The sequence below is a fragment of the Theobroma umbraticum genome, unplaced genomic scaffold (genome assembly GCF_002168275.2).
Source record: "Theobroma umbraticum cultivar Fairchild unplaced genomic scaffold, ASM216827v3 scaffold_44.0, whole genome shotgun sequence".
Lineage (NCBI taxonomy): Eukaryota > Viridiplantae > Streptophyta > Magnoliopsida > Malvales > Malvaceae > Theobroma > Theobroma umbraticum.
This window is the reverse complement of record NW_018397255.1, coordinates 7,261,108-7,275,162: the sequence shown is the minus strand read 5'-3', so window position 1 is coordinate 7,275,162 and position 14,055 is coordinate 7,261,108. Positions and strand designations below refer to the sequence as shown.

At 34.5% G+C, this 14,055-nt stretch overlaps 3 protein-coding genes across 3 annotated transcripts in view; all 3 read left to right on the top strand.

Annotated features, from left to right (window-relative positions):
• The first annotated feature begins 1,821 nt into the window (after positions 1-1,821).
• LOC110409393 (PHD finger protein At1g33420-like) lies at positions 1,822-7,298 on the top strand. Its single transcript, XM_021418721.2, has 5 exons — positions 1,822-2,670; positions 3,805-3,931; positions 4,703-4,918; positions 5,384-5,998; positions 6,206-7,298. Exons 1-5 carry the CDS (start codon positions 2,346-2,348, stop codon positions 7,023-7,025), a joined length of 2,103 nt encoding a protein of 700 aa, XP_021274396.1. The 5' UTR covers positions 1,822-2,345; the 3' UTR covers positions 7,026-7,298.
• A 1,816-nt stretch (positions 7,299-9,114) lies between these two features.
• LOC110409429 (peroxidase 47-like) lies at positions 9,115-10,879 on the top strand. The gene is given in 5 exon segments (XM_021418770.2): positions 9,115-9,436; positions 9,439-9,452; positions 9,557-9,745; positions 9,855-10,014; positions 10,319-10,879. Coding segments are annotated over 5 exon segments (945 nt in total). The 5' UTR covers positions 9,115-9,234; the 3' UTR covers positions 10,699-10,879.
• A 937-nt stretch (positions 10,880-11,816) lies between these two features.
• Positions 11,817-14,055, top strand: part of LOC110409831 (Got1/Sft2-like vescicle transport protein family) — a 5,354-nt gene continuing 3,115 nt past the window's right edge. Inside the window, exons 1-2 of the mRNA XM_021419310.1 lie at positions 11,817-12,067; positions 12,834-12,887. Of these exons, the coding sequence (XP_021274985.1) occupies positions 11,918-12,067; positions 12,834-12,887 (204 nt within the window). The 5' untranslated portion in view covers positions 11,817-11,917. The remainder of the gene's footprint in view (positions 12,068-12,833; positions 12,888-14,055) is intronic.

Here is a 14,055-nt window from a genome sequence, read left to right as displayed (position 1 = left end):
GTTATTTATTTCTTCATATTCATACTCCGTTTCTTCTTTTTTTTTTGACTCTCTCTTTTATCTCATATCTTTTTTTTCCACTTTTGTCCCCAGAGTTTTTGTTTTTAATTACAAAATTGTGAAATTTAATTAATTATAAATACAGCTGAAAATTTTAATTAGCTTTATATGTTTATTAATTAGGTTTAATTATAATTTAAATGTGTATCATAGATACCTCAATTAGAAAAAATAATTGTCATTTACAATATTTGATTGAAAATAAAGTATCTCTCTTCAAAATGTTACCGCCATTATATTATTAATCAAACTAATATTTATTTAATTTTTCTTTAAATATTAAAAAATCATGATTTTGTTCATTTTCTTTCTCCTTTTCCCTCATTTTTCTTTTTTTTTGTTTAATACATTTCTTTATCACTAAACAATTTTTTCAAATTAATTTTGATGTAAATGAAATTTAGTTGAAATTTTAAAAAATCGACAAAATTAATTTTAAGGCATGTTTTTTTAATAGATATTATCTGTAATATTTTGCTCATATCACTCAGTATATAAAAAGGAAATTATGTGAATAGTTTAAGAGATAAAATAAAAATAACATCTAACTTCATCTTACATTTTATAAGAATATATCACTAGATATACTTATGGTTGTAAAATTGTTTAGATTTAGAACCTATTTTCTGTTGTAATTAGAATATAAGAAATTTGAATTTTTTTTTAATAAATGGAGGGAACTCAAACTGTATTTTTTTATTTATAACATAAAACTTTTTTTTTTAATTTTTTACTATTATCTTGTTTATTTGATGTATCAAAGTAGTTGACAGTAAACTTTTAATATAGACTTGCAAGTGTATTTTTTTTAGGGCATAACTTTTCTATCAAAGCACTTTGATGTTTTACAGACATCTCTACATGTTGTAAGACATGTTGTAAGACATAATTTTTAAATAAAATTTTTGTTTCAATAATTACTTTATGAAAAAATAATATTTTATAACATAAGATGTAATATTTGAGTTAGAACATGAAGAAATAATTTTTTATATAAAAACTTTTGAACTAAAATATGTCTCGTAATTTTTAAATTTAGAAATATTTTTTAATATGTTATTTTGTTAAGAGGCATAATTTTTATATGAAAAATCACTTACAATCTTATAGTCTTATTATGCCAAATAATATGACATAACCTTTCAATTGATATACTTTTCAAATAATCAAAAATTTTCATATGAAAAAAACATAATTTTTAATATATTTTTTCACATGAAAAGACATAATTTATTATTTTAAAAATACACTGAGAATTAATGGCAATGAATTTATTTTAACTAAAAATAATTTCAATACATTTATAAAAAAACAAATATCTATAAGTGCAGGAAATTTGTAATGCAATTGAATTAAAATATAATTCTCTTAAACGATATTATTGGAGTTTCATTCTTATACATTATTTTATTGTAATTTGACTATATTGTTTTCTTAAAAAAATTCATTATTTTTAATTAAAAAAATATAAAATTTCTAAAAAAAAAAATTTAAAAATAAATTGAAAAATAAATAATTAACAAGAAGGTTCATTTAGCTTTCTATTTAAGGTTAACTAATAATTAACAACAATATCTTTGAAACTGAAAATGGTAAGTATATTTTTCAATTAAATCTGAAAAAGGCTTTTGTAATTTCCAATAATTAAAAAAATTAGTATTCCGTATTTCACTAGTATTTAATTCGTACTGCTTCACATAAAGAAACGAGCTACAGACCGCGCGAACCTTCCTGGAAGTTGTGTTGAAAGCCGAATTTACATTAACTTCCTCCTTTCTTAGATCTTTTCGTTTCTTTTCGGGGTGCTTCGAGGGTAATAAAGTAATTTTGTCATCATAGCAGCCACGGCTTAACCACAGTACTAAGGTTTGGATGCTCCTTCTGCCTTCCTCACTTCCCTGGCCCCAACCAAAACCGACTAAATAAAACTCTTCTCGAGAAAACTAGTACCAGTATATTAAAAGTTTAAAACTAATTAATTAATAATTATCATAGGATACTACCAAACCCATTTATGATGTGGAAAAGAGAAAGCCCAAAAAAAAAACCATATCACCACATCAATCATACTTTTGATTGATTGATCAGGAGAAAAAAAGAACTCCACAGCTGCTCACTCCCTCATCCCAACACTGACCGCTAAGCAACCAAACCCATTCTCGTTTCCCTCTCTTCTTCCTCTGTTCCTCTATAGACCCACCCCAAACCTCCTCACCCCATCCGATCCACTCGTCCTCACCTCAGATCTCGTCGTACGCGCTTTGAATCTGATACCACGCGCCACTATGGTCGTCAACGGCATGCCCGTGAAGAGGATGAAGAGGAGAGTAACGGCCGATCTCTACGACTTCCTCAGCTTTCCTTCTTCAGCTTCGGGATCTAGCGTTGCCATGCCGTTTCGGGCTAACATCAGGTCGTTTCTAACCAAGCACGCGCTCATGCCGCCTCCGACGTCTCTTTTTCCTCACTTGATGACCTGGCAGATCGTCTTCAGGGTCGGCAACACGACGGACGGCTCTGATTCCTCCTCCGCCATGGTTTGTCTAGACGTGGTGGAGGAGGACGTCGCTAGATCTAGATCCATCTACTGCGACCAGTGCCGAGTCGTTGGTAAGTGGGACTCGGACCGAGTCATTGACCGATTCTGTGTGTTTCACGCATCACTAGGCACTTTCTCGGGTTTCCGGTTGTACCTCGGTTACCGGTTGCTTTTTTCGCAAATGGCGGGAAAATGGCAGTCCTAATAAATTAACTTAATAATACTAAAAATAAAAAACAATTTTGTTGGTACTATCTTTTCTATGTTTGGAAAATTGAAAAAAAAATAACGATAAGATAGATAATGTGATAATCTCGTGAGAGTAGAAAATATAAATTCGAAACTCAATGGGATGGGACATCTAAATTCTGAAAAATACGAGTAATAAAAGTGTTGGGAAAGTGCGAATGTCTCGTGAGAAATGGGACGAGATGGAGCAGTTTTATTTTATTGGGTAGCTTGTAGGTGTGGGTAGAAGTGGGGCCCAGTAGTGATAGTGACTTTTATGGGCATTGTAAGTATTTTAATTGTTTTTATTATCTTATTGGATGTTTGGGTTGGATGGATAATTTATTTTCTTTCTATTATTAATCTTTGGGGGGCCACGTGTGTTTGAGCAGTGGCTCTTTTTATGGTGACGCGACACATCATGTAGCGGCTGCCACACAGCTGTCATCGATTCTTTTTATCGTTCTTAGCTATAGCCTCTTTAGTGGCATGTGGTCGTAAAAAAGAGTGATTGCAAGGGGGGGTTGGTCTACTAATCAAGACACTCGTCTCTGGGGGCTTCCTAAGTTTATTTGTCATATACTTCTTCTGACTTCTCATCATGCTTATCCAATTGACTTTTGGCAGGTCATCCATCATTCTCGTATTTTTATTTTTATTTTTATTTGTACATATTTTAAGCAAAGATTTTTTGTTTGGATTTAGCTATGAACTTATGGTAAATATTTCAGCGTTTTTAACTGTAATTAGGATTGCAGGAAATCAGAATTAGCATTTGATTCCTTTGATGCTGGTTGCCTGTATTGGACAAATGGAAATAATTTTTTGGACTTTTCCGTTTAATATGAATAGTTGCGTAGTTGTGTGAATTCATGAACCATCTTGACTCTTGATTATTATTGCGTTATTATTAACAAATAAATAAAATTTTACTCGATAGGAGTTTTCCTAATCTATCTACAATGTTGAATGTTTAGGGTGGAGCGGTCATCCAGTTTGTTCTAAACGCTACCACTTCATCATAAAGGCCGACGGTAATTCTATTGGCGGCTACCACAAACCATGTGTGCGCTGTGGAGATAGCCTGCATTTGTCAGAATTAAGGTCTAACTCATTGTTTTCTCATTAGATTTGTTTCTATGGACTGAAAATTAGCTTCCTTTGTCTAGTACGTGTAATGTTTTAGGCATGTGATTTCTTCCATGTATGCTAGTAATGTGTGTTTGGTCATTAACATGTATGGATGGCAGAGGGGTCAAACCTTGTTAGAGTTGGCTACCTCTCCAACTTCTTCAATAAATCTAACTATCAAGGTGGTCTGAACTTTGAGGCTATGTGTGATTGCCCAACATTGTCGAACTTACTTTAATCTCTCAGAATATGATAGTCACATGTTTTTTTCCTCCGCTTAATTTGCAAGTTTAAAAACGTGATAGAAATAAGAAGACACTTGAAGTTCATTTGTGTTACCAAGCTCTGCGTATAGTCCCATGCATGTCTATCATTTTATTTGATGTTTAAGGTCACCTTCTGTTAGTTGTCTTGAATTTGTAGGTCATGAAGCATATTTTTGACAGTGATTAAATCCCTTTGAGTTCAATCTTTGAAAAAAATTGATGAATCTATTGGCAATAATTTTTCTTTGTTCTTTCTTTTTTTCTTTTGAATATGAAAACCGGAATTTTCTTTTAGTTTGCTGAAGAGGACATTCTATGAACTTATTTAACAAAAGTGGCTACTATATGCACTAGCGTATTGTGTTAGCTTTACAGGGGAGATCATGCTAATCTATTATCTTTTCGCCGCCTTTGATATATATGAAGTTGTTGGCCTTATTAATTATGCTGTAATTTTATGTATCATTTTTCTTTTCAGGTGCAAGTCATGCAGCCATGTTACAACTACGGATGATCTTGAGGATTGGGTGTATCACCAATTGGAGGACACCACTCATCTGTTACATGGTGTAATCCATTCTAATGGTTATGGCCACCTTCTTAGGGTTAATGGTAGGGAAGGGGGTTCCAGGGTTCTTTCAGGATGTCATATCATGGACTTCTGGGATCGACTATGTCAAACCCTTGCTGTCAGGTCAGAAATCTTACTGTGTGTTTTCTTACAAATTTGATCCTATATGCCTAACAGCTGGCTACTCTCGTTATCATGCAAATCTTGTTCAATGTTATTGCTAATATTGTTTCTCTCTTTGTATAAATCTGGAAATAATTTGACTAACTAGACAATGTTTTCACTGATTTAGACGATTTTATTAAATCTTAGCTATGCTCTCCCTCCCTTCCCCCTCTAAATTTATATCAATTCCTTTTAAGTGAGTTGGAGACATTGATTGGGCCTTGTAGTTAATTCATTTTCTGGAAAAAATGAAAAAAAAAATCGGTATGTAATCTCAGATAAAATTATGATCAGTACATTTGTTTTTCCATTAAAGTTGATTTGTAAGTTTGCATATTACTTGGATGCATGCAGCTGTATGATTTAACGTAGTCATGGCATTGAGTTATTGTCTAACCATGTTGGATAATCCCATACAAACAGGAAGGTCAGTGTGATGGATGTATCAAAAAAGTACGGGTTGGAGTACCGGCTACTTCATGCAATTACCAAAGGCCACCCATGGTATGGGGATTGGGGTTATGAATTTGGTGCTGGTAGTTTTGCCCTGACTAATGATGCCTATAAATCAGCTGTGGAAACTCTTTCTAGCCTTCCATTATCCATCTTTCTTCCACAAGGATGCAAACCCAGCACTCGACTGCAAGACATAATCTCATTTTACCAGTCTTTGTCAAAGTCTGAGCTTGTAAATATAAAGGATCTCTTTTGTCTCCTGATGAGGTTGATCCATGATGCCCACAAGCCGTCCTCCAGGGTTGAGGATGGTACCTGCAAGAAACCACGAACCTCTTCTTACGGAGTTGTATTATGGAGTAGAGCTGATGTTGGACGCGTTGAAGAGGCCATGTTTAGAGTGCTTCGGGCTGTGTCTGGGTCCAACTGGGTAAGCTGCCGTGCTCTTAGGGGAGCTGTCTGCAGAGTGGCTTGTCCAGAACTCCTTGATCATTGCCTCATGGAACTTGGTGGAAAACTGGCAGCAGAAGGAATGGTTGTTAATTCAAGGCGCAATCCTGATTCAGATGCTCTCGAGTTTAGGTATGTGATTGGGTCTCTTCAAATGCCTCTTAGTTTACACATAGCTGGCACAATTCTGTGCCTGAATATTATATAGCCATCAGGCTTTTCAATCTCTGAACAACTTTTGAATCATAGGATTATTATTATTATCGCCCCTTTTTATTTGTTCGATGTCAGTTACCTCTTACAATACGTACTTTAATATGTAGTTTTGTTCTATTACAGACTTGAGCCTGGAACTGTTTCCGTAACCACCACTGGCGATGATTCTCGTGTTGCAAACTGTCCCCCCTCTGAGGAAGTGCTTAAGCGAGACCTTAAATTCTTGTATGAATTCATGCTCCACCCTCAAACCATGTTGAGTTACAGGCCTGATCTGACGAGAAATCTTGCCATCGGCTCTGCTGAGAAGCTCCTTGACTGCAAGCAATTTGTGAAAGTTTACAAGCATGAGAAGCTATCGAGCGGGAATAATGTTGTAGTTTGCCTCTCATGCCAGTTGGAGGTTGTAGATCAATCTGAAGAAATTGCCCCAGATCCACCTGCGGAACTAGTTGTGTTACCACTAAATGCTACTGTATCAGACCTCAAGATGGAAGCTTCAAAGGCTTTCCAGGAAGTGTATTTGGCATTCAGAAGATTCCAAGCTGAAGAGTTGTTTGGCTATGGCGGTGTAGAGGATTCCATCCAGGTCAAGCATTTGTTGGGGTGCACTGAGTCAGTTCGAGTTCGAGGGAGATGCCTTGGGAAAAACGGGCTTAGTAAATTTAGGGCGGAAAGAGGGATTGAGAGGTGGACGGTGGATTGCATTTGTGGGGCTAAGGATGATGATGGGGAAAGGATGTTGGCTTGTGATGTTTGTGGGGTGTGGCAGCACACAAGATGTTCCGGCATTAAAGACTCGGAGGCAGTGCCTGCGAAGTTCGTTTGCTACAGGTGCAGGGAGTCTCTGCACATGACTCGAACTGGTGGACAGTGTAAGGATGAGACCGTCTCTTCTCTGGGTGGCACTGGCAGCTATGGAAAGAGCTTGACAACTCCTTAAGATGCTTGAAATCTCGTTGTTTTTGGTGTTTTATAGGGCCTTGGGGACCTTTCCCGTGGCCTAAATCGATGTGTACATAAAAAGGGAAACTGGCCGGAAGGCATCAAGGCAGTTGTTTTTCTCTGTCCAGTTGTTTTATTTTCTTGTATATATTTGCTAAGTTTATTTAATTTAAAAAATAAAAAAAATATCAAAATGAAAAAAAGAAAAGAAAAGAAGAGAAAAAGTACAAAGAAGAATCATTTTCGTTTCGATTTTTCTTCCACTTTTTGCTTCTCTCACTCTCTGCTCGTCTTTCTATTCTCTTATCCGTGTCTCTGTATTAAGTTTAATTGTGTGGGATCCTTCAATTCGTTCCAAATTAAAACGACAGATGGATGATAAATTTTTTTTTACCAAACTAAGTACAGAGACACATTTGAATTTAAAAATGGCTAGTAAATTTTAAACAAGATGAACGACATAATTAAAAAGAAATTGAAAACATTAGGTGGAGTCGACCTCAGAATAATTTGTCCATTGGACTTTTAAGAGATTTAAATAAATTTGGGCCAGAAAAAAACGGAGGTATCTATTTGGTGAAGTTCAGAGTTACAGACAGAGGTTATGTTATGTACCGTGCTAAAGGGTAGCTAGAAGGAGAAAGCCGTTCAGACATTAACGTCTGGAAGCACTAAGGAAATGGCAGAGAGATCTCAAGACAAAGAAAGACATGATACGCACAATGGCATTTGGTAGCTAAACGCGTACACAGCACTCAAGTGGCAGATAGTGGAATACTCTGATGCCCACCTTCCTTTAAAAACAAACTCCCCCCCCACACCCCACTCAGTAGGTTTCAATATGGAAACCAGCTGCATGCCAATTGCCATGCACTTCCCATTCATTTCACTCGTTCGTACACAATTTCTCTATACATTTTAATTTATCAGACTACATTTGTACGATTACTACATAATCTTTTCTTCATTGATTTCAACATTAAAAGAAAAAATCACAAACTAATAGTGCAATTTACTCCATTTTCATCACTCTTCAACTATGGCTTGGGTTTTTTTTTTTTTTGGCGAACTTCACCAGTCCCTCCAACACTAACCTGAAGGAAAAAAGTAAGTCTCATGTTCAATATGTGATGCCCCAGTATGCATATATATAATATAATTTCTACTTCGATTGCTTTATATATTTCTTTTTGATGGATTTACTTTATATATTTTAGTCACAAATTAAGGCAGGTAATTTGTAAGAGCGAGGATATTCAACGATTAAACTTTGAAAAATCGAGAGAAATACATTTGTGAAATGTGAGGGAACTCTTTTTTTTTGTTTTTAATTAATTTAGATGCGTGTAATAATATCTAAGTTTCAATATGCAAAATGAAAAGGAAGAAGAGGAAGACGACACATGACAAGGCGATATATAAATGGCATAAGTCTGTCAAAATAAATAGCATACAAATTAAAGGGTAGAATTTAAGTAAATGGACAAGAGTCAAGCCTTTTGCATGAGGCAAAGAAATAAAAAAAAAAAAAGAAAAAAGAAGAAGACATAAGAGTTTTAGGTTGGCATTGGGCAGCCGCCCACGCCTGCACTAAGCCATAAATTAGATGTAAAAAGATATGTGGAGGAGGTTAACTTCTTCTCTCACTAATACATTTTCCACAGCATTTTCTTATTATTTAATTAGCAACTATAAGGACGCGCAGCGTATCACAAGTTTGGGAAGTGGCAGATGATAGGTTGGAACTGGACCTGGATAATGCATGTTTTCTCTTTACTTCTGAAACACTACTATTGACTAATTTTTAATCTGTGTTTGACAAAAATATCTTAATTAACCTAAGACTTGCCATTACATGAGTCTTAATGCATGATTAACCTTTCTAAGTTGGATTTCACAATCAGTTTAGTGAATTTGTTACGTGTCGCCTTACATGCAAATAGCATGCAATTAACTAAGCTTATCATATTGACTACTATTCTGATTTGGTGGATGAAATGATAGACCACTATCTTCCATTAATTAAAAGAAATAAATAAATAAGTAAGCTTTGCCCATTCATATATGGACCAACTTTATTCAGTTTTTCGCATTTATATATATATGCATTACCCTTTCCACTCTTGTAGCAAACTAAGGGATCATCTCTCTCGAATTACTTGTTCAATATTAAGCTGTTGAGTTGTCCTTCGAATAATTTAGCAAAGATGGCCAGGGCTTATTTAGTAAGATTGTTTATGGTGACGGAGATGATAGTGATCAGCCGCTTTGGGTTTGGACTAGATGGTCTCCGCATGGACTACTACATGATGAGTTGCCCATTGGCTGAATTCATTGTGAAGAATACAGTTAATAGAGCTTTGCAAGATGATCCAACTCTAGCAGCAGCCTTGGTTCGAATGCATTTCCATGCTGCTTCATCGAGGTATCTTAATTAGTTTCTCTGTCTCCCTCTCCTGTCTTCCCTGTTTTTCTTCTTTTCATTAGATTCCCACCTTAATCTGTCGTCTGGTTTTGGTCAATTATTAGGGATGTGATGGGTCGGTTCTCATTGATTCAACAAAGGGTAACACAGCGGAAAAGGACTCCCCAGGGAACTTGAGCTTGCGAGGCTATGAAGTCATTGATGGTGCAAAGGAGCAGTTGGAAGAGCAATGCCCTGGCATAGTCTCATGTGCTGATATTGTTGCAATGGCTGCCAGAGATGCAGTTTTCTGGGTAACAAAATGCTTATAACCTGCTATATCATTGTGGTTTTTTTTTTTTTTCTATTCATGAATAGTTGTATATATTATCATATTTGTACTACTCCTGTACAATTTAACAGTCTGGGGGTCCAGCGTATGATATACCAAAAGGAAGAAAAGATGGAAGGAGGTCTAAGATAGAAGACACAATCAACCTGCCTTTCCCCTCCTTCAACACCTCAGAGCTGATCCAGGCCTTGGGCGGCGAGTTCTCTGCTCAAGAAATGGTTGCTTTATCTGGTAAGCAATCTCCATAAATTTTAGTGCTATTAATTAAGTGCTTTAGGTTTGGTTTGGTTTTTAGTTAAAAGGGTCTTTCACAGTATATACACACTCTAAGCATATGTTTAAATTTACAAGAAATGTTATATATATATATATATATATTTATATATTACACACACATACATAATTGAATGAACCATCCTAATCAATGGTTTCCCTAATTCTTTGACCTGGTTGTAATTAAGACATGAACTGTACCACTATGTTGCCTTCAGCTTGACAAGTTTAGTATCTAACTTAAATAATCTTCTTGGGGCAGGGGCGCATACGTTAGGAGTGGCAAGGTGCTCATCCTTCAAAAGCAGATTGAGTAACGCAGATCCCACTTTGGCATCGGATTTCGCCAAGATATTGTCACAAACATGCAGCGCCGGCGACAACACAGAGCAACGTTTTGACATCACACCAAACACTTTCGACAATTATTACTTCAACACATTGATCAGGAGAAACGGACTTCTTTTCTCGGATCAGCAGTTGTACGCCACACCCAGGACTCGAGCCATTGTCAATGGCTATGCCATGAACCAAGCCATGTTTTTCTTTGATTTCCAGCAGGCGATGGTCAAAATGGGCACCCTTGACGTCAAGGAAGGACCCAAGGGAGAGGTTCGAGAGAATTGCCGCAAAATTAACTGAAATTTAGATCCATTCAAACCCTCACAACTTGTTCATCTTCTGTTCAAACTTGTATCAATGGAAACATCCTTATGATTTATGGTTGCATCATAAAATTAAGTAATAACACTCTGTCCTCTCTCTGTATGTACATGTGTTTTGTCCAAAATTGTTAGTTTCTACCCACTATGCAAATTGTTGGTATATATGCTACTAAAACTTAACTGTTGTTTAGATTTTTCTTTTTTTTTTTCTTAAAAACATATATGATTAAGATTTCATATATATTGAATAAGAATTTAATTAATAATAGGAAAGAATAAAAAATTAAAAAATAAATAAAATTATTAATATGTTAAGTAGATTTTAACTACATATACTTGACAATTTCACTTTTTTTTTATTGGAAATATTGGTATGTATATAATACTTGAGCATCTACGAAATATTTTTGTGGTTTAATTAAGACCCCATAGGTTAATAAAATAATTTATAATTTTGTACACAACAAGTTAATAACATGTGTTTTGTTATACAATGAACAATTTCTCACCCAATTAATAACATATATCTTATAATATAACACAAATATGTTTTCACGGTAAATGTACATATTATTATAATAAAATGTGCAAAAAAAAAAAAGCCAAAGGTGACACTTAAATTAGAAACTTAGTTGAGATTGTAATTTAGGAAAGAGTTTTGATTTCTATGCAATATTGATATGATATATTGACTTTACCATAGTTGAGAGAAACATAATATGTTTATGTGATCATTTGATAATTTTATATTTTATTATGACAAATTAATATGTCATGTTAAGTTTTAATAATAATTAGTTAATTTTTAATTATAAATATTTATTTAATTTAGAATAAAAAATTATTAATTTATTTAAATAATATAAAGATTTTTTTTTTTATATCTAAATTGTGATTTTTGTGAAAGGTGTAGGCATTTATATAAAAACCGTAAATAGGGGATAAGGCAGAGTCCGACATGACAATCAACCCAAAAAAGAGAAGCCCAAGATGGCATTTAACCGAAAGGATAACAAGAGGCCCAGATGACAGCAGAATTGGGCCCAAACTATAAAACCAAGTCAGGACGGAGGAGTATTGTTGCTTTCAAAGGTTTCTTAAAATTAAAGCGACAGATTAAGCAAATATGAAGAAATAAATCGATAGCATGAAGTAGAGAGTAGATCCGATCCAACCCCATCCAACGAGAAAGAAAGATGGAGAAGATGAACCATGCGTTTGAGAAGATGAAAATGCTGGTAGGAATGGAGGTGGATGACGACCAGCAACAGCCTGCATTAGAAGAAGGGAACTCTTTCGCTTTCATGGACGACTTCAATCGCCAGTGCACCTTGACCACCCAGCAGGTTTCTTTCTTTTTTTAATATGGCTTTCTCTTAACTTGCTTCTTCTAACTGAACTCCGGTTAAATTGCGAGCTCTCCTTCCTACTATTGGAATCTGAATAATTTTCTTCAGACTTAAGATATGGGTCACTTTTCAATTGGCTTGAAACCATTCAATGTGGATTCGTCTTTTCCCAATACCTGATACTCTGTATAATTGTAGGTGCTTTCGCAACCGGGATCTCATTGTTGCCAATGTTTCATTTTGTTGTTCTATAGTTATAATCAAAATTTGTATTTTCAAAGTTATAATCAAAATCAGCAGCTAGGTTTTGGCTATGATCGACTTCACATGCCTTTGCTTTCGCCATTTTTTGTCTTTTACTTCGTTCTGTTTGTGTTTCGTTAACTGTACTTGCAATTCTGTAAGTTACCATTTGATTGTTTCTTTTGGTACTTTTTTTTTTGCTTCGAGAATTTATAAAGGAAAAATGCCTTTGGGCAGCACCCAAAAACGAAAAAGAACTATTTTTGAAGATTTAATAATTAAAAATGTAATTTTTCGTGGAGAATAAAGTGCATGATGTTACTCTTTATATAGAATAGTTATGTTAGAATCGGAGTTGCATTTTATTAATTTCTTCATTTTTAATCAATTACGATTTTGCTTCCTACCCTCTGCTTTTGTTTCTAGCAACTTTTTAGGATGTAAAATGCAAATAGCAAAAGTAACAATCAAACAGAATCTAATTATTTTAACTAATATCTTTCTTTCTCTCTTGTGTCAGAGGTTTTATGGGTTTGCGATCTGCTTGGTTGCTGGTTTAACTTGTACGCTCCTCGTAAGTAATAGTTATTTTATTGTTTGTTATGTATAGACTATAGTCCATTTTTATTGGTTTTCACTGCAATGACATAGCCATTCAAATAGATATAACTGCTTAAATGAAACAATTTTTAAATGGCAACTAACTAAACTGAGAACTGATTTATTTCTCCTACTTCTGAAATACCTTTAACTTCAAGAAGAGCCTAAAGAGGATATGTGACCGAAAGGGTGGCATTCTTCTGTTTTCATCTGGTACACTTTGTCCGACCACCGTCTCCCCACTTCTCTTCTTTCCTTTTTTTCCTATTTTTTTGAAATTTAAGTTGATGTGTTAAATATATTAAGCATTGAAACTGTGAACTGCTTCAAATCTGATCTTACATGATTAATGAGTGATTTATGGTTTTTTTTATCTACTGAGTATTTGTCTGATCTGTTATTGTCATTGTTTGTCATATAAGGCTTTAATTTTTATAAGCCCAAATGAACCAAATGTTGCAAAAACCAATAGCCTAAGCTGCACAAAATAAGTTATTTGCTGGTAGTTTCTTTAAAGAACTTCCCCTAATGTATAAGTGTTACATACCATTGTGGTTTTAGACTACAATGATTATGGTGCTACCTTTTCTTTAAACTAATGTATCGGACTTATGTCCTGGAAAATTAGCATTTTCCATAGTAATTATTTTTTCTTGAAGCAAAAAATGTGTGGGGTAATATACTGGGTGAGATAAAGATATGGTGATATGAAGCTTAAAAAATTCCTTAATGATAGTTCCGTTGACCTACTAAAATTTTTTACTATTCTGGGATTTGGTTGATACCAAGTAATATTGATCACAATCTTCAAAGTTCAGATTCCATGAGGTGATTTGGTTGTTTTAATTCCTCACAATATATTTCATGTTTTGAAACTTTCTCTGAGAATTATGAGTTCTTTTCTGTGGAAACTTGCTCATTCGCTTGAGAGATTGAGATATGTGAAATAAGAAATATGTTCACTGTTTAATTCTGCTTCGAAATTATCATGACAAATTTAAAATTTCTTACCTTGCATCCTTTTGAGTAGTGACAATATAAGCGTTTGCTATAGGTTAATTTGTTTTAAGTTGCATTTATTATTGATGCGTACATTCCTTTCATGAGAAGTTTGGAAGTTTAGTATCCTAGCTTGCATTGTT